At 49.0% G+C, this 19,740-nt stretch overlaps 1 protein-coding gene across 1 annotated transcript in view; it reads right to left on the bottom strand.

Annotated features, from left to right (window-relative positions):
• Positions 1-1,394: 1,394 nt before the first annotated feature.
• Positions 1,395-19,740, bottom strand: part of ALOXE3 (arachidonate lipoxygenase 3) — a 40,006-nt gene continuing 21,660 nt past the window's right edge. Inside the window, exons 2-14 of the mRNA XM_006272396.2 lie at positions 18,958-19,162; positions 18,636-18,717; positions 13,060-13,182; positions 11,527-11,630; positions 10,679-10,851; positions 8,149-8,292; positions 7,254-7,457; positions 6,486-6,572; positions 4,594-4,763; positions 4,306-4,427; positions 2,947-3,047; positions 1,917-2,087; positions 1,395-1,574 (exon numbers count right to left, since the gene is read on the bottom strand). Coding sequence (XP_006272458.1) covers positions 1,395-1,574; positions 1,917-2,087; positions 2,947-3,047; positions 4,306-4,427; positions 4,594-4,763; positions 6,486-6,572; positions 7,254-7,457; positions 8,149-8,292; positions 10,679-10,851; positions 11,527-11,630; positions 13,060-13,182; positions 18,636-18,717; positions 18,958-19,162 — 1,866 coding nt within the window. The remainder of the gene's footprint in view (positions 1,575-1,916; positions 2,088-2,946; positions 3,048-4,305; positions 4,428-4,593; positions 4,764-6,485; positions 6,573-7,253; positions 7,458-8,148; positions 8,293-10,678; positions 10,852-11,526; positions 11,631-13,059; positions 13,183-18,635; positions 18,718-18,957; positions 19,163-19,740) is intronic.

Genomic DNA, 19,740 nt, shown 5'->3' with positions numbered 1-19,740 from the left:
AGGCTGAGAGGGGACGTAGTGGCTGTCTACAAATTTGTCAGGGGTGGGCAGCAAGGAATAGGAGATGCTTTGTTTACCAGGGCACCCCATGGCGTTAATAGGAACAGTGGCCACAAACTGACAGAGAGCAGATTTAGATTAGACATCAGGAAGAACTTCCTTATGGTAAGGGTTTCCATCATCTGGAATGGGCTTCCAAGGTAGGTGATGCTCTCCCCTACCTTGGAAGTCTTTAAAAGGAGATGGGACAAGCACCTGGCTGTGGTCACCTTACCCCAGCACTCTTTTCTGCCTAGGACAGGGGGTCAGACTCGATGATCTACTAAGGTCCCTTCCAACTGTAAACATCTATGAAATCTTCTAAACCTATGGTAGCTTAGGTTGCATACACACATATTAATGTTCTGACAGTTAAGCCAACTTCACTTTTTTAAATCAATTTAACTGTCAGAGCATACGCACATATGTGGAGCAAAGTCAACTTAAATGTGGCGCAAGATAATATACCTCCGAAGTGCATTATCCTGGATCACAATAGTGAAATCGACTTTGCTCACAAGATGGCTGCCACCATGTCAAGGAGCTGTATGTGTGTATGCCCCAATGTTGCTTAAGACAACTTATAGATTTCATAGACATTAGGGCTGGAAGGGACCTCGGAAGATCATCGAGTCCAGCCCCCCGCCCGAAGGGCAGGAAGTCAGTTGGGGTCATAGGATCCTAGCAAGATAAGCATCCAGTTTGCTCTTGAAGGTGTTCAATGTAGGCTCTTGAACCACCTCTGGTGGCAGGCTGTTCCAGACCTTGGGGGCTCGGACAGTAAAGAAATTCTTCCTTATGCCCAGTCTGAAACAGTGTTGTAGTAGTTTATGACCGTTCAACCTAGTCGTCATCCCTTGGGACGCTCTGGTGAACAAACGTTCCCCCAGATACTGGTGGTAACTTAGTTAAGTTACCTTATTTTAAGTCAACTTAGTATGTGTGTATGCACCCTTAGTGACTCCAATGAAAAAAGAAATCAAGTTCTACGCCCCCCTGCTCCACCCAACCACCTATACCCCTGTGGTAAGTTGCCTTAGGCCAGAGGTTGGTTCTGCACATATCAGCTGGGCTCTCCTGACTACAGACCTCCTAGGAGAATACATCAGAGGATGAGGAATCTGCAACAGAAACCAAGTCACCCTGGGGAAAAATAACAGAGCAGACAAAGCAAGACCACTTGCATGGTCTGGGGCAGGGCAGTATGTAGAACTGATGAAAAAGGTGAGAGAACAAGGTGGGGAGGAAGCATAGGACTCATCCAAGTGTTTGCCCTGGAGTGTGGGGAGTACTTTGCAGGGAAGCAACCCTGACAGTCAGCCATGGGGGAACAGCAGCAACAGCATATGGAGGGGTCAGACGGCAGCACTGTTCTCGATATTGGGCGGGTCCAGGTATGTGTATGGAAGATCCAGGCCCTTGTTCCTCTCTCCAATCTCCTGAGAAAGTTTGGCCAAGCGCCACTGGAACTCCGTGATCAGCCGCTTCGGCTCCTGCTCTGTGAAGTGCTCATCGGGGTATGTGCCCAGGGATCTCTGGAAGGTAATGGGACAACCAGTAAATGAAGGCAGAGGCGGCAGACTCACTGAGCATGGGGTTAGCTCAAGGAGGGCATTCTCATCAAGATCGATAGATTTACACCTGCTGGAAACTTGGCTCCACTGACTCCAGAAGAATGGTGCCTAAGTCACATCAGCTGGCCCTTGATCCTTGATACCAGCTAGAGATTTGAGCTACTCTTTATGTCTGGATGGCCTCTGAAATGAATTGCAGAAGGAATTTCCTCTCCCCTGCCCCCAACACAGCACTGTGGGATTGAGGGCCAGAAATCTCTGGCCCTCCTGTTGGTGACCCAGTCCCATGATCCCAGATCTCACCATATCCAGGTTCTCATTGCGCAGGACCCACAGAACAGACAGGACAAGGCTGGTGCTGTTCATTGCCGGAATGGTGTCCAGAAACTCCTGCAGGGTCACTGGGTCTTTGGTCCGAGGTGGTGGCTTCCTCATGGTGGATGGGAAGTTGGGCATGAAAGTACCCATTTCAAACTGCAGTGCCGGAGAGAGAAGGCCAGGAGGTTATACCCCCACCCCCTCACCCCACCAGCAAGCTGGCAAGGGAGGATTCAGGAGTCCTAGGAGACAGCTATGAACCAAGGTCACCTCTCTCCTGCCCCTGGAAGCCCTCTTCTTGCCACCTGCTTCACCCCTGATCTATTAGGCATCATAAAGGATTCCTCCTGGGAGACTCGGACTTAGGGAGACCTTCCTTCTCTCAGATCCCGCACTGTCCTCTTCATTATCTTTCCTTCCCTCTGTCTGTAACTGAGTTTTCCTGGTCTGTGAAATGGGAGCTAATATATTTCCCTGCCATGGGCTTTGCTGATTTAAATTGTGAGACCTCTGAAATGGGGGAAGGTACCTTTCAGTGTCTGCATATACTGGGATCTGATCTCAGGCAGGATGTGTTGGATCAGGTGTAGTGCGGGGCCTAGATCTTGGCTGGGGCTAAAGAAATCTAAAAGAAAAGGGGAATTTCCCTTGCAAATGCATACTGTCTTGCTTTCTTTATCTAGATCTGTAATCCAAGACCCCAGGCTCTGCTCTAAACGCTAGGCTCCAGGAGGTCGAATAGAACCCAGGAATCCTGCCTCCTCAACCTCTGGCTGTATCAGGTTGGGTGTTGCACATGTTGTGCCAGCATAAAACTGCCCCTCCCAGCACCACACCTTTCAGATCCCAACCCCAATGCTAAAACCCAACGCAGCACTGCACCAAGACACTGGACTTGCACAATGGGGCTGGTGATGCAGTGGAAGGAGCAGGAGACAACTAGAAAGGGAAGGAAGAGTGAAGAGCACAGTCCCCACCCCAGCCTCTTGCTCAGCACATGGCTGACCTCACTCACCTGCCCACTGTTGACTGCGGCATGGTAGGCAGAGCAAGTGTAGATGACCATGGTCATGAACTTGGTCAACTCTGCCTTTGTCTTCAGGGAGGAGGGGATGCCTGCCAGGAAAACAGGTTTAGGGTTGGACACAGAGGAGCTCCCCTTCCACCAGTCTGTTCAGGAAACACTCCCACCAGGAGGAGGCCCCCCTCCATGCCATCAAGCCCTCTCCATCTTCCCACTCCTCTTGCAACCTTTCCCACCAGAAGTGCTCCCCTACCCTGCCACCTTTCCCACACACCATAATCAAGGAGGGAGTCGCTCATATTTGCACACAGATATTATGACGGAGTGACAGCAAAATCACTAAAATAAGTGGGGTTGCCAGTGTTACCCTGGAGTCACTAGGATCACTTCAGGGGGTGCCAGGATGTGTTCCACCACAGCTGATCCCCTTCACTAGGCAACACACATGTTGCCTATTGTCCTGTTGGGGAGTCTGGGACACTCCTTGTTGCTCTGCAGTGTGTGTCCCTATATTCCTACTTACAGGCACTCTGATCCCAGGAGCAGGTCAGTCTGAATCATAATGATGAGTGTATGAGAGATGGTGGATTGTGGGGCTGGACTCAATGATCTGTAAGGTCCCTTCCAGCCCCTAGCAACTATGAAACTATGTCTGTGTATTTTCTGCTGGATGGAGCTGCTCTAGGTCAAGTTGCATAATTGACAATATCCCAACTAACCAGTCAATAGTTTGGAGACACATGCTTTAGCTTCTCTTATATTTCTCTAAGTAAAATAAAAGCCCCAAGAGCCACCCTGGGTGTACCAGTCATATCTGGGAATCTTTGGGGCATGTCTCTGTAGTGGAGAAAGCTAGGTAGGTTCTCCTAGACCTGATTCTGCCTGGGACTTCTCAGGGCACACAGGACTGGGCTCCTCAAGACTCAGGAACACCTTCCTGGGCCAGCTGGATAGTGTGGGATGCTCCAGGCTGCCCACACTCTCCTGCCATAAAGCAAATAAATGTGAAAGCAGCACATATTATTGCTACTTTTTGTCCTGGCCACAAACAAAGGTATTCATGACATGACAAAGGGCACAGACATCTCTTTGCTTTTGCTTTGTGTTGCCATAAAAAATTGTTACAGTGACACAAAGACAACATCTGTTTCCAGCCTATGATCCTGAAAGTTTTGTCGCTGGGGTTACATACACCTTCTGGCCTGCACGTCCCCAAATGCCTAGTCATCTGAGACTGCATCTAGAGTCCTGGTTCTGGGGCAGGGGGCTCAGCTCTGCCTTGCTGGTGGGACCCTGAAGGCAGCACTCAAGGTCACTTGCCATGTGTGAGGACCTGCCTCTATTTCTTACCTGAGGACTGTCTGCCCAGGAAGCCTTTAGTGAAGACCTCACCAACCCAGGCCTGTAGCTCATGGTCTTCCTGCACCAGCGTGTCACTAGGGTAGTAGTATCCAATGATACCAGAGACAAAGCTGGGGAGAAACAAGGGGCTGGGTCAGTCAGGACCCCAAGGCTCATGGGGTGGGGCAGGGGGGGGTGGAATAATCCACTGAATGCCTGATGTCCCCTACCCCAGCACTGACAGCCCTATCTATCCCCTTTCCCCTCCACATACACAGCCCTCCCTCCTTCTCTCACCTCTCCACAGCCTCCCAGATCTTCAGTGCATCATCTCTGAAATAGTAGTTCTTGAGGTTCTCAACCCCACGGGCCTTAAGGTTATCAGGGAGGCACAGCGTGGTGTAAGAAATACTCTTCAGAGCCTTACTCAAGACCTCGACCAGCCCCACACGCCCTGTTGCTATGGCCTGTGAAACAGAGCACATGCCCCCAAAAGTCAGGTCGTCATTGCCCTATCTCTGAGGGAGAAGGGTTGGGTGATGGTGGGGTGTGGGGAGAGCAAAGTGTTGAAAGTTTAATGCACATTAGCCCAATTTAAATTGCATTAAAAGCTCATGTCTACACATGCACACACAATGTACCTTAAAAATGGCAATTTAAAGTTATTCATGCCTAAATTTGATACCTGCATAAAGCAGGGATTAAATTAATGCTCAAATAGCTAAATCATATTAGTGAAGGCATAGACGTGCTAACGTGCATTAACGCAGTGTGTGTCGATTGACTTAGGACTATAGTCCCAAGTCAGTTCGCACACTTGCTTAAAGGTTAATAGTGCATGCACCTAAATTGCCTTAATGTGCATTAGGATAACGTGCATTAAGTTTAGCAGTGCGTAAAAGCAAGTGTAGGCACGCCCTGTTAATGGTATGGTATTCATGAAGAAAAACATGGCATAAATGTAAAAAGTCCAAAGAGAAAGGGGGAAACTGGGGAGGGGGAAGGGGAGGTGAGGAAGAAAGTGACAGGGAAAAGAAAGAGATGTGGGGCAGGAAGCAGGCAGGATTTAGCCTCCAAGTGGTCCTGATTATTGGAGTTGGCCTCACTGCAATGGCCTAAGTACCCCTAGTTTAGCGCATGGGGGTAGGTGCCTGGATATAAGAAGCACCTGATCCTTCAGTATCCCTGAGGTTACTCAACAGAACACATGAAGCTCTACTGTCAAGCCATGACTGCCCATATCCCAGTTGACCCCTAACATGAATAAGGAAGAACTATTAAAATGATAAACAAAACAAAAAAGCCAAGAAAGTAGAACAAAATCCTGGGAGGAACATGAAAAAGGAGAAAATGAAAAACAAAAATCAGCAGAGATGTAACGGGGCAGTGGGGCACTTGGGTCAATGGTAACTCCTGATTGGCAAGTGCTGTCAATGTGGCCACAGTAGCAGCCGTGGCTTTTCCACCTTTCTCTAAGCTGGCACCTGGAGTTGCTGCCCTGGTTGCCCCATCTGAATCACACTACTGAGAATCAGCAAAAAGGAAGAGGAAATGAGCTGAAGCTGCAGGAGAAAAAAGTGGCAGGGAAATAAGGAAAGAATAGAGCAGATAAAAATTAACCCCCAAAAAACTGCCCTGAAGAAATGCCAGAAGGTTGCCAAGAGCAGGTCTTTTTCATTCAAAAACGTAGATAACTTTTTCAATGTAAATTTTCTATCCAAATGCCACGAGCCTTCCAGCCAGGCCCGTTCACACGGTTTGGGCCATTCGCATAAGGTGATTCACTTGCTTTTCAGGCAACACAAGCCCACTTTGAAGAGGCAAATCTTCCTTGCACATGATCAGCTGAGCGGTCTGCCTCTCCGTTGGGAGCAAAGCTGCAGAGTGGAGCTACTGAATGATAGCGAGGCTCTATGGGTGGAGTTTGGGATGGGTTTTAATTAACTCTGAATTAAAACAGAGTTAGTTATTTCCTCCTCTGTCTAGTCAAGTTAGTGGAGAGCCCACTGGACTATAAGCAAGCAGGACACCTGAATTTTCTACCCAGCTTTGCCACTAGCTGGCTAGGTGACCTTGGGGAAGTCACTTTCCCTTTCTGTGCCTCAGTTCCTCCATGTGTTAATGAGGAGAGGAGCATTGAAACCTACAAACAGAGACATTGGGACAATGGTCGAAGGGTCCCTTCTTACCAGATCAAACACACCTCTTGGGCTGAGGAGAAGGGTCCTGGCCTGGATGGTAATATGGATGCTGTAGCGCATGTGAGGGGTCAGGAGCTGGAAGAAAGAAGGTGAGAGGGGAAGGCTGTGGGGCAAAGGAAATGATCCTTTCTCCCTGCCATAATGACTAGGTGGAGAGCATGGACCATCCTCTCTGATTCATGGATACATGTGAACAGCTGACACTTCTGGAATTCTTTCTCTTTCTCCCCCCACTCTCTCTAACACAAACACATGTGCACACATGTGTACACACACACACCCGGAAATCTCTAACACTCACAAAGCTGTGTTGAGCTGAGTACATCTGGAACACACACATGTATATACAGCTGAGTCCTCAGGGCAAGCCCCATGTGGACATACGTGGATAGGTACATGAGACCCTTGGAGACACTCACACTTATGGGGACATTGGAAGGATGAGCATAGGTGTGTACATCTGAGATATTCCTTCACATTTAGATACAACTGGGACACCTGTCCCTCTCCTCCCTCAATGAGCACATCTGGAGACAACCCACATCTGGGACACAGCATGCAGGGAACACACACGGTTGGCCATGCTTAGTCCACATGCTGAACATCCACCTCCAGGGCTGGGCTGAAATGCCCCATGTCAGGGAGCATCCCCATCTAGGCAAAGTGCCTAGCAGAGAATGACCCCCACCTGGAGGCAGCCCACAGATGCCCCAGGAGGACCCAGGATTGCTGGCCTCTCCCATGCCTAGACCTCACCTTGTACAGTGGATGGCACATGGGCAGAAGTCGCAGCGTAGCCACAGCAAAGACTTCAGGGATGAAGTGGCCACAGAGGAGGTGGGTCACGCCTTCATGGACATGGAACTCAGCGTTTCTCACCCAGGTCTTGGCCAGAGTCCAGAGCCACTCGGGGTCACTGGGCAGGAAGATGGGGCTGTCGGGGCCTGGGTGTTGGCTTAGCTGGATGTAGGGGGAAGGTAGAGAAGAGAAGTTTGCTGCTGTGCCCAGATCCCTCGAACCAAGAAGGACATTGCACCCTGATGGATCATGGGAATCACCATGAAAATGAGCCTGTCCTTGCAGCTAGCTTTAAAAGTGGTGAAAACTTCTGCTTCTGGTTAGGCCAAAAGGCCTGGTGTGTCTTCTTCCCCTTCCCAAATCCTGGATCCAACCTACACGGCCATGCAGCCCAGTGTCCCTCTCTTCTATTCTGGCTTGGACCCATGGATCCATCTGGCCTGTTCTCCTGCCCCTAATCCTACATTAGACCTACAGCCACATACATCCCCCAGGTCAGGCCAATGGGTTGCTCAAGCCTAAATCCCTCCTTCATATTCAGCAAAGTATGTGTAAGTTGTATATCAGGAAAAACTTCTTCACTGTTAAAGCACTGAAGCCATGGAATAGACTGCTTAGGAACGGTGTGGAGTCTCCATCACTGGAGGTGTTCAAGAAGAGATCGGACAGCCTCTGGTTGGAGATGACACAGGCATAACTACTAGGAGCTTTTCAGGTTCTGGGCTTTTTGGGTTCCCCCCTCCCGCCCTTTCTACTGAATAGAATCATAGAAAATTCCTTGGAGACTTGTCCAAGTGGGGAGGCTCAAGGATGGAGGTTCATGTGCACAACGGAGCACAGAAAAACTCATCACCTGGATGGCTAAGGGAATGACCTCCCCACTTGGTTTCTGGTGTAGCAGGCACAAAGGTGCGGCGATGTACTGCTGCTGTTCATTCACTTTAGTGGCACTGATGCCCTCCAAGATCTTGTAGTTGGCAAGGTAAATGGTCCCATTCTGAAAAGCAGAGAAAGGCAAAGTCAGTGCCTCACCCATCTGCACCATGAGGTTCCTCACAACAGGATCTCAGCAGTACACAGCATTGCGTAGGGCAGAGATGGGCAATTTTGGGGGCTGGAGGGCCACGTAAGTTTTGATGAGCTGTCATGGGCTGGGGGGGGGATAATTGATCCTATGCAACCTGTCCACCTCGCACCCACCAGCAGGGGCAGTGGACAGAGCAGGTGGGCAGGCAGGATCTCCCTGGAGACCAGCTGGGACCCCTTGCAGGCAGGGCACCCTTGGCTGGGTGGTTGGGATGGAGCCATGGGCCAGAAGCAGGACAAGTGGGCAGGGCCCAGATCAGAGGGCAGTGACAGCATGGGGCTGGGGCCCAGGGCAAAGCCATAACCCAGTGCAGAGCACATCCCTGTGGTAGGTGCCAGTTCCACAAGCAGGGACATGTGGGGAGCAGATCGCAGATCTGCCCTGAGCCCCAGACCTCCTCTGTCACCATCTGTGATCCTGGCCCCACCTTCCTGTCCTGCTGCCAAATGCCACTTCCCACCCACCCGCAGCCCCATCCCACCTGTCTGGCTCAGCACACCCTGTCAATAGGGATCCCGAGGGAGTCCATGGAGACCCCACCTGCCTGTTCCCTTCAGCACTCTTGGCAGTGGGTGTACAGAAAACCGGCAGTGGCAGCTGGGTAAAATGTCCTGCCACCACAGGGGCAGCAGGGAAGTTGTGTCTGGCCGCCATGCCCCCACTCCCCACACCACCATATGCCCAGGAGTGGCAGGACCAGTCACTTGCACCACAGCCTGAGCTGCCCCCCCATGCCTGGGCTAGGTGGGGCTAAGTGACCAGCTGCAGATCAGATTTTTTCCCTTGGTTGGCTAAATCTGGCTTAGGGACCCCTCCCCAGAGCTGTGGTGCAGCTACTTCTGGAAATCCTGGCCCAATGCTGAGAGGAAGCAACCTCTAGGGAGTGGACAGGTGTTTATCCAGGGATCCCATTCCTGGTGCTGAGATGGAGCTGAGGACATGGTGGCTGTTTAAACAGGACTCCTTCATGTCATTTGGAAATGAAGCTGCTGCTGGAGTCAGGGCAGCTGTTCAAGCAGTCATAAAAATTAATGTATTTGTGGCTTCACCATATTTTCTTGCCGACCACACACCTCTTATAAAACTCGTGCTTTGTTTTTCAAGGCAGAATGTAGAGGGGGTTGGGGGGAAGATTTTTCCAGGGTCATAGCCGCTTGTGTGACATAGAGAAAGTCCTCCTGGAAACACAGTGTCTAGGAAGCATTCTATCCCAGGAGACAGCATGGGTGAGGTAGCAGGGCCCCAGACCTTTGCCAGGGCAGTGTCAGGACTGTTAGGTCTTTACTGTAAGTAGTTCTTTGTATAAGTTGTTTCCACACCACAAGCCACATCAAGACACTATGGACATGCCCTGAGCCAGCTCATTTGCTGCTTCAGGCACAAGCTACAGGACTCAGCCAATAGCTACTACAACTGACTTAGCAGCTGTGAAAGGATTATCATTGGCTTTGGCCCTTCTACCTGCAGGACTGGAGAAACATGGGAGCCATTTGGGCAACCATTAGAACAGAGCATCTCCATGCTTCTATTCCAGTGAAGAAAAATCATCTCTATCCTTGGAGGTTTTTAAGACCCAGCAAGACAAAGCCTTGGCTGGGATGATCTAGTTGGGGCTGGTCCTACTTTGAGCAGGGGGTTGGACTAGATGTGACCTCCTGAGGTCCCTTCCAACCCTAATTTTCTATGATTCTGTCTTAAAAGAGAAGATGGGACTTGAACCCAGGCTTGCAGGGACAAAACCTCCACCTTGGCATAGACAAACCAAGCAAATCAAATCCGGCCGCCATATGGATTTTCAAGGAGGAAGACATGACAAGGATGGGACTTGAATCCATGCATGAAGAGCACAATGTGTCTTATAAGACACCCCTTCATGCACACACTTTTGGAGGGATAATTTTGTGGAGGGAGGTACATGTGGTCATGAGTAAATACCGGGTATGTGTTTATTCTGACATCCTTCACTTAGTGCTGAGAAATAGCCACTTCTTAGGTAGGGTTCCCTCACCCATCACTGAGGTGTAGCCACTTCTTGGTGTGGGGCCTGGTGGAGAACACTTAGACCACAGCTGTACTCCAAATAATTTAGGGTAGGGTGCAAAAGGCCAAGGTCTCACCAAGAAGCATTAAGGTCAGTAGGACAGGATCAGCAGTGCAGGCAGGCTGCCATCCCCAGAAGCAGCCAAGCATAAGCAGAAAGGTGAGGCTGGGAAGGGTCCTCTTCTCAAAGGGCAATCTTCCTCAGAAGTGAGTGGAGTACCAGCCAGGAGTTGAGTGGCAGAAGGTCCTCTTTTACCTGAAGTTCCTTGGAGAGGTTTGTGGCCTTCCCCAGGGATATGGCCACCATCTCCTGGGTCACTGGGAAGTTCTCTGGGAGTTTTGTACATTTCTGGATCACTATGGGGTTCACCCCATTCAGAAACTGGTACCCAAAGAAAGCATCTTCCTTCCAGTGCTTGGCCACATACTCTGCGGACACAGACACATGACAATCTTTAAGTAACAACCCATTGCTCTAGCACAGTAGAAAATCTTGGAGCTTAGAGGAGACTGCAGGACTCCTGGCTTCTATCCCTGGTGCTGGGAAGGGTGTGAGGTCTAGTGCAGGGTCAGCAATGTTTTTGAGCAAAGTACCCAAAAATCCCACAATCTCAATTTGTAAGATGGTGTGCCAAAGGCAGACAGCAGGGGAGCTGAGTAGGGCCTGATTCATATTGTGGCAGCTCAGCCTCAGCCCCTTCCCCGCCATCTGCCCTAAGGTGTGCATGCAAGCAAAATGCCATCATGTGCCACACTCTGGCACCCATGCCAGCATTTGCCTACCACTGGTCTAGTGGGTTAGACCAGAGGGAAGGTGATGATTCAGCTCACTTCTCCCTCCCTTTTAACACTGGTACCATGCATCAATGGCCACCCAGCCTCAAGCTGCAGTCCTGAAAATAAGCCCAGGCTGAAGCTAGCATGGTGAACAAGGTACATGGAGGGCTGCAGTGAGATAAGCAAAAGGCCCAGGTCCCTGGCAGTAAGAACTGAAAGAAGTGGATGGTCAAAGATTTCCCAGGAGACCCTCCCTGCACAGCTGTGGGGACCTTGCTCTGGGCATGGCTCTCAGCCACCCACTGGGGTCTGTGGGGTGGCACCTACCAGAGACGTTGTTCTGATAGAAACTGAAAATCTTCTGGATGTCCTCTAGCTTCTTCCAAGAGTACGGACAGTCCAGGTAGCCCTTCAACTTGGACTCGAATGCCCTGTAGAACAGGACACCAGTTCAGAACCCCTGTGACACTATGTCAATACACGCATCATCTGTTCATCCATCCCCACAATCTCCCATCGATTCTGTCTTTTCCCATAAATCTTCTTTAGCTCTATCTCCAGCTAGCTGGTGAATTAGCTAGGCTCATATGAGCCTCTCTAACTACAGCAAAACCTTTATTTTTTTGGCAAATCCACTCTTTTCATGGGAGAAAGTTTGATACAATAATTTCCATCATCTCTTACTCAAAGTCACTTGTTTGAGGGGCTTAGAAGGGGATATAATTTAGAGGATCTTGGGGGGGAAAGCCCTTTAACATGGAATAAGACCCATGTGCACAGGAAAGTCATAGTCAAAGGGCTTGTCTACCTGCCACCCGACGGCATTGCCAGAAGATTGAGGAAAATGGTTCTTCCCCTCTATTCAGCACTGGTGAGGCCACAACTAGAGTCCTGTGGACATTTTTGGGAACCCCACCACAGAAAGGATCTAGACAACTTGGAGAGTCCAGTAGAGGGCAAGAAAAATGGTTGGGGGGTTGGGGCACATGACTTATGAGGAGAGGCTGAAGGAACTGGGCTTTAGTCTGAAGAAGAAAAGACTGAGAGAGGATTTAATAGCAGGCTTCAACTCTAGATAGTACAACAGAGGATAGAGCCAGACTGTTCTCAGTGGTGGCAGATGACAGAATGAGGAACAATAGTCTCAAGTTGCAGCAAGGGAAGTTGAGGTTAAATATTAGGAAGAACTTTCCCACTAGGAGGGTAGTAAAACACTGGAACAGGTTACCCAGAGAGGTTGTGGACTCTCCATACTTGGAGGTTGTTTTGAGATGTGTCTAAATAGATCTAGTTGGGGCTGGTCTTGCAGTGGGTTGGATGAGATGACCTCCTGAGGTCCCTTCCAACCCTCATTTTCTATGATTCTATGATATATACACTGCATTTTCTCCCACACAACATTCCCTGGAATAAGATACATACCTTGTTTTTGAAAGGCAAAATGAAGCAGGGGGGGGGGAAAAGATCTTTCCTTGGTGTAAGTAACTAAGTAACAGCAGCAAGGTGACCAGTCAGCACCTGATTATTGTTTTTCTCCCCACTGGATCCTTGAAGACTTTACTTCCACTTACCATATTTCTCACATATAATGAGCACTCCAATTCCCAGCAGCCGGTATTCGGAAAAGAAGTGAGTGTTGTATGCAAGAAAATATGGTATGCATTGCTCTCCATGGATGCTTGCAAATTTTACTTTCACTTTTGCCCAGTAAGCAGCAGATACTGCTCTTACCATATTTTTCAAATTTAACGATCATGCCAATTCCCAGTGACTGCTATGCGGGGAAAAAGTGAGTGTTGTATGCAAGAAAATATGGTATGCATGGCAACTGGAAGACGTCACCCACGTCCTGCCACTTACGCTGCACCTCCACGCCCATAGAAAGCAGCAGCCTTGGGAAATGAGTATTGGAGATTGAACTCAGCTGTCACAATACTGTCAACGTTGGCGCACCATGGTATCCCAGGGCTGTACTCCTTCCACCTGCCCGAGGAGGAAAAGGAAAGAATAATTAAAGCTGAACCTTAATTCTGCCTAGAAACTGTCCTAGGTACTCAGAATGCGATGTTTCCACCCAGTCCCCTCAGCCATGCCCATGTAAGGGAAGGGGCACCACCTCCTGAATACCATCTGGAGTCTCAGCAAGGCAGAAAGAGCAATAAGGCCTTCCAGTAAAGGTAGATCCCAAAATTATTTTGGCAAGACAAGGGATGTTTGGAGGACAGAACCTCCACCTTGGTATAGACAAAGCAAGTAAATCAAATCCAGTCGCCATATGGACTTGAGAGAAGGAACGCATGATAAGGATGGGACTTGAACCCATGCACAAAGAGCACATTGTACTAACAGTCTGCTACCTTAATTCAACAGTTATCAAACTTCTTAGACTGAGTACAGCTCTCATTAGACTCCAGGTGTTTCTCAGAAAATCCCAGCTCTTAGCTTTCATTCATTTTTTGACTATGGAAAAATAAGAGAGCAATTCTTCTGTTGCAAAGAACCCACAAGTCAAAACATTTTTGACACTGTGGATTGTAGGAGTTCCCTTGGGATCCTGATACTTCAGACAGTTTAAATGCCCTGAAATGATGTGGACAGACTGGAGAGGATATGGACAAATTGAAAAGAGTCCAGTGGAGGGCAGTGAAAATGGTTTGGGGGCTGGGGCACAAGATTTATGAGGAAAGACTGAGGGAACTGGGCTTGTCTAGTCCAGAGAAGAGAAGACTGAGAGGGGATTTAATAGCAGCCCTCAACTACCTGAAGCAGGGTTCCAGACAGGATGGAGCTGGACTGTTCTCAGTGGGGGCAGGTGACAGAACAAGGAGCAATGGGCTCAAGTTGCAGCAAGGGAAGTTTATGTTAGATATTGGGAAGAATTTTCTCATAAGGAGGGTAGTAAAACACTGGAACAGGTTACCCAGAGATATTGTAGACTCTCCATCCTTGGAGGTTTTTAATACCCAGCTAGACAAAACCTTGGCTGGGATGATCTAGTTGGGGCTGGTCCTACTTGGAGCAGGCGGTTGGACTAGATGTGACCTCCTGAGGTTCCTTCCAAACCTAATTTTCTATGATTCTATGATTTTTCTATTATTCTAAATGTGCCAGAGCCACTTGTCTAGTGAGAGGAACGAGGAAGGGCATTTAACCTATGCCCTTGGATGGCAAAAAGGAATTGTATTCCAAGTACGGTGCTTGTCAGGACAGCAAAGAGAAGGGGCTGCAGGGAAGAAGGTTGATGTGAAAGGAGGAGGAGAAGCTCAGAACGCAGGAGTAACGATGCTGCCCGAGTCTACAGAGAGCCAGAGATGCACGTGACAGTCCTCTAAAGCAGTGGCTCTCAACCCTGGAGTGCCGCAAGACCCTTGCCAGTGGATTGTGGCCACAGATGCTGCTGCCACCACTCCCACAGTAAGGTGAAAATACCCTGCATGCCTCTGCTTCTAGGAAGCATGTGTGGAGCCAGACCAGGAGATGGCTGCAAGCAGAGAGGGTTCTCCTGCCTGGATTAGGTTCATCTATAAGTAGTGGTGGGTGAAGGGGGTTAAATAGAGAAACATAAGGACCCTGCCACACCTCCAAATTAAAACTGTATAGAAACCATCCAAAAAGCTGTTACACATTTTCTGGCACTACCTTTGTAGATGGCTGGCTCTTTTTATAGTTGGGCAGACATTTTCATGGCATGATTATTACTTTGTGCATGTGGCTGGTCTAAATTTATTGTACAATTAAACAGTGGATTGTGAGATAAGTCTTTTGTACATGGAGCCAGTCTTACTTTGCATATGTGGTGGGTCTACATTTGTTGCACAATTTACCTGTTAATTGCATAATATATGTAACATGTGAGAGGAGCATAATGCAGGCAGGAGTGCCCCCTCCTGCTGCTGCCTCTTCCTTGTCCAACCCCGCTTGCATCTCCTAAAAACAGAGGCTTGGGGAGGGCATTTCCACATGGCAGTGACTATGAAATGACAGCCTAAAGACAAGCAGAATTTGGATACAAACATCACCAATAATAAAGAACAATCTTCTTGTCTGGGAGGTGTTGCAGCAAGTGCACGGAGGGGAAAAAACCTCAGCAGACTTTACGAAAGAAATCAGGAGCTAAGTGTAATTTACTGGGTGCATCTACATGAGATGCTTACTGTGGAGTTGTCTAATTAGCTCTGTAGTAAAGTGTCACTGTCTACTTGAGCAGCGCTTTGAGGCCAGAAAAACTAATTAACTCCACTGTAGGGCGGTACTGCCCAACACAAGTACTATTCTATAGTGGATTCATTTACTCTGCTGCAATGCACTTGTAGATGGTGACCGGGGCTAGCTGGAGCACCAGGGGCACCTGTACACACCACAAAGTTTAATCCTCATTCAATTAAATAGGTTTATAAAGTTTAAACTTGTTTATTTTGGAACATTGCATCAGTGTTTGTACACACTTGATTTTCGAACAAATTAAGCCCAGTGCCCAGCTGGCGCTGCAGGAGAGCGGGACAATCCAGCACTGGCCTCCTGGCCTGGGGCCCCCCACTCTGTGCTATGACACACAGCTGTGGGAACACAGAGCCAGCAAATAGCACAAGAAAAAAAAAAAGCAGACACAATTCAAAAGCAGAAGCAATTCAAAGGGGTGAACTACTAAAAAGTCACAGTGCCATCTGGTAGACAAGGAGGCTCATTGCATGTCTTTGAGTGCCTTTGTGTTTGCACACAATTAATCCATGGACGTGACACTTCAATTCACAAGAAGCCAAACTAAACTACGTCCAAGGAGTTTTACTTTAATGCACCAGAAAGATTTTTAAAGCAACCAGAAAACCTGCTCTTGCAAACAGTCATGCCATTGAAGCAGTAAAAAGGGCAAAAAGCATGCCATGTACAAAGGCCTCAGACTGGTCCAGTGCAGGGCTGCCTGCCAGAAAGCCCTGCACTGTAGCACTCTCATACCCCAGCCAGCCCCTCCACAGCACGTTGAGCCAGGTCAGAGAAGCTCCAGCCTGGCAAGCTGACCCCCCAGAGCCCCTGCCAGCTGAGGCTGCACCACCCCAGGTCAACATGCTGCAGTCCTGGGCACACTTGTAAACACTGCACCTGGGAGCAATAAACTCTGGCATACACTGTGCTGGAGTTTATTGCATCAAATTAATTTCATGTATAGATGTGCCCACTGTGAACAACTATCCACATTTCATAATGATATGTGTCAGGGCTTCTCCTTTTATGGTCCAACAGTGGGTGTGTCTATATAAGACACTGTGCAGTAGCACGTCATAGCACAAACCATGGTAATATGCCTCCGTGCAGTATTATTAGACTACTGTACAGTAGCATCACTAAAAAAGTGTTTACCAGCCCTACTGCACAGTAACTCTAGTTACTGCACATTTATTTAGTCCTTGATTACATAAGTACTAAATTAAATGCACAGTAACTACTGTGCATTAATGAACATGTAGATGGGCCCAGCAGTTCTCAACTGGGGTGTACCTGGACTTCATGCACTGAGGCAAAGGGTTGTCTCTCCGGCACAGGGAAAAGGAGGGGTTTATTCTTCCTGTATCCACAGAGGTTGCTGCTAAATTCAAAAAAGCTGCTGGGGGGCATTCCCTCGAACATACAAAGGTTGCATATACCTTTATATGCAAAGGGCACCCCTGTTAGATCTTGCCCTGCTCATCCCACCATAAAGAAGAAAGGTGGAAGGAATACAGCTTTTTTATAGTGTGCCAGGCACTGCACGAACCCCAGCTGAGATCAGGGCCCCACTTGGCTACCTGCTATGTAGGGACAGTTCCTGGCCTCAGGCTCACAACCTAGTTGCACAAAGCATCTGGTGGGGCACCAAGACCAGAGAAATGCAGTGACTCACCTTAGGTCACACTCAAATCTGGGGCAGAGCTGGGCATCAATCCCAGTGCTGAGGAGTTATGAGCCCCGCCACCTTCCTACCCCTGTTGCAGCACTGGGGGTGTCCTACTTCTCCCCTCGGGTGTCCTACATCTCCCCTCCTCCCAGATACTCTGATCCCAGAAGCAGCTCAGTCTGAATCACAACGATTAGCATGTGAGACACTGGATGGAGAGGAACAGTTTTCAGGAAGTAGAAATGCATAGGCCAATGATCATACACACTGCCAATGAGGCAACCCCAGGAAAGAGCAATGGTCACAAGTCATGACTCGGTTTCCCTGCTCCCTTGACTAAGAGATAATTCTCTCAGAGAAAAGGAATGGAAATACATAAATTTGAACTTGAGCGGTATAAAACTCCTCCACACAAAGACATAGGGGTGAGAGTCTGGGACTCATTTTAAACCATGAGGACAGATTCTGAGAGCCCTGAGACCATGCCACTCAGTAGTGAGTATTAGGGGTGTGTGAAACGGGCCATATTCAATTCAGATTCGGCTCAAATTGGGGACAGTGATTCAATTCATTGATTCTGATCACTGTCCCTGATTTGATTCAGCCAAATTTGAATCTGAAGATTCGACGCTGATTCAGAGAATCAGTGATTCGGACACAGACACAGTTTTAAATGTTTTTTCTCGAGGTACCAGGCACGGCTCATGAATGTTGTGATGCTGGGGCGGATAAAGCGTCCCACAGGAGTGCAGGAGGGCCCCCCGCATGCTCGGCAGTGAACCCGGAATTGGACTGGAAATACTTCTGACCCACTTCAGGGTCTGCCAGGGAGCACACTGGTGGCCCCCCCCACCACAGTCCCCAGCTCAGTGATCAGTCATGGGGGGACCCTGGGTGCCCCCCCAGACCCAGGAGTCACCAGTCACCGAGTCTAGGGGGCAAGGGGGGGGCCCCAGCGCACTCACCGGTGGACCTGGAAGTGGACCAGAAGTGCTTCTGGTCCACTTCCAGGTCTGCTGCAAAGAGTGCTGGGGAGCCCCCCACACTCCTGTGGGACGCTCCATCTGCCCCAGAATTGCAGCACTCACAAGCTGCCTGCTACCGAGAGGTATGTAGAAAAAACATTTAAAGCTGTGACTATTTCCGAATCGCTGAATCTTTCCGAATCTCTCCGAATCAATTCAGAGGGTTTCAATTCAGTTTGGAAAGATTAAAGGGTCTCCTGATTCAATTCGAATTCAGAGATTCGGCCACCAAATCAAGCCGAATCTCCACCTAGTTGAATCAGGGACCAAAGCTTGGCACAGCCCTAGTGAATATGTCTATGTATTCTCTGTTGTGGGTGGCTGCTCTTGGTAATGTTGCCTCATTGCTAATATCCCAATCAACAGGTGTATAGTTGGAGGAACTTGCTTTAGCTCCTCTCATCCTTCTCTGAATAAAAGTCCCAAGAGACATCCCAAGGAGTCCTGCAATCCTCCTGCACCTCCCTTTCCTTCACTTCTCCTGCCCACCCTCATTTGTGGGAAAAAGATCCCCCAACCCACCCCTTTTACCCGCCACTCACTGATATCTCTCCTTCCGCCTCACCACTTCCTCTCGACGATGCTTCTGGAGGAGGGGATGGGTGTCATCACCAGGAGTTTTAGCTGGAGAGAAGAGAGAGAGCATGAGCCCTGGCCCACAGGTTGGGGGAATAGGGCTGCAGATGCCTTACCAGCCAGGGCCCCTTGGTGCCAGGATTCAATACACTGAGCAGCAGGTTTCTTTGGGTGGGGACGATTGGCACCAGGATCCATTGGATGGGAAGCATCTTGCCTAAATTCACACTGGGAAGTGAGTGGCAGGAATGGAACCCAGGAGTCCAGGCACATGCCCAGGTATCCTACCTGTCCCCTCGGGCAGCTCAAATGTGCGGTAGCCCTCGATCCATTGGTAGCAGGGGAAGTTGTAGGTCTCTCCCCCAGGGGATGTCACTCGGATGATGTTGCAGTACCAGATATTCTCAGGTAAGAAGCAGTGTGGCTCCTTGCTGACCCGGATGAGCAGGATTGGACCCAGAGGTTTCTCACAGGGCACTGTGTATTCGCTCACCTGGGGAGAGAACACAGTGGAGTCAGAGCCACCTGCATGAGCAGGAGCGGGGAGGACAGACCAGCAAGTGAGCTGCCACACCTTGGCTGCTGTCTATGGGCATCATCTTCCCAGTCCCAAGCTTCCAAGAAACTGAATATGCTTTCCTGCAGGTGTATACATATGTGAGAGGATCTAGGACTTTGAAAATGGGAGTGCAGATGGTGCGGTGATTCAGAACATATAAGCACAACACACAATTTTCCTCCAGTTAAAGAAAAATGAGAAGCTTTACTAATAGGCTAGGGGCCTAGCACTATATTACTCAGTTTATGATCAAGGCAAAACTAAAGATAACTTTACTGGAATGCTCAGTGATTTGCTAGGCTAAGCTTAACAAACACAAGGAACTAGGGAAAAATGGTCAAAATAGTCAAAAGATATTTTGCTAGCCCTGTAGTCATACAGTTAAATGCTCATCTCTTATTACATTTTGTAAAACAAAATTCTATCCTTCTTGGGTGTCTTAACAGTGCCTCCAATACTTTGCTGTCAGTAATTTCTACACCTAAGTTAATATTACCACACCTGAGTTAAGG

Source organism: Alligator mississippiensis, chromosome 15 (genome assembly GCF_030867095.1).
Source record: "Alligator mississippiensis isolate rAllMis1 chromosome 15, rAllMis1, whole genome shotgun sequence".
NCBI lineage: Eukaryota > Metazoa > Chordata > Crocodylia > Alligatoridae > Alligator > Alligator mississippiensis.
Note: the sequence above shows the minus strand (reverse complement) of the source record. Positions and strands in the feature narration are given on the sequence as shown.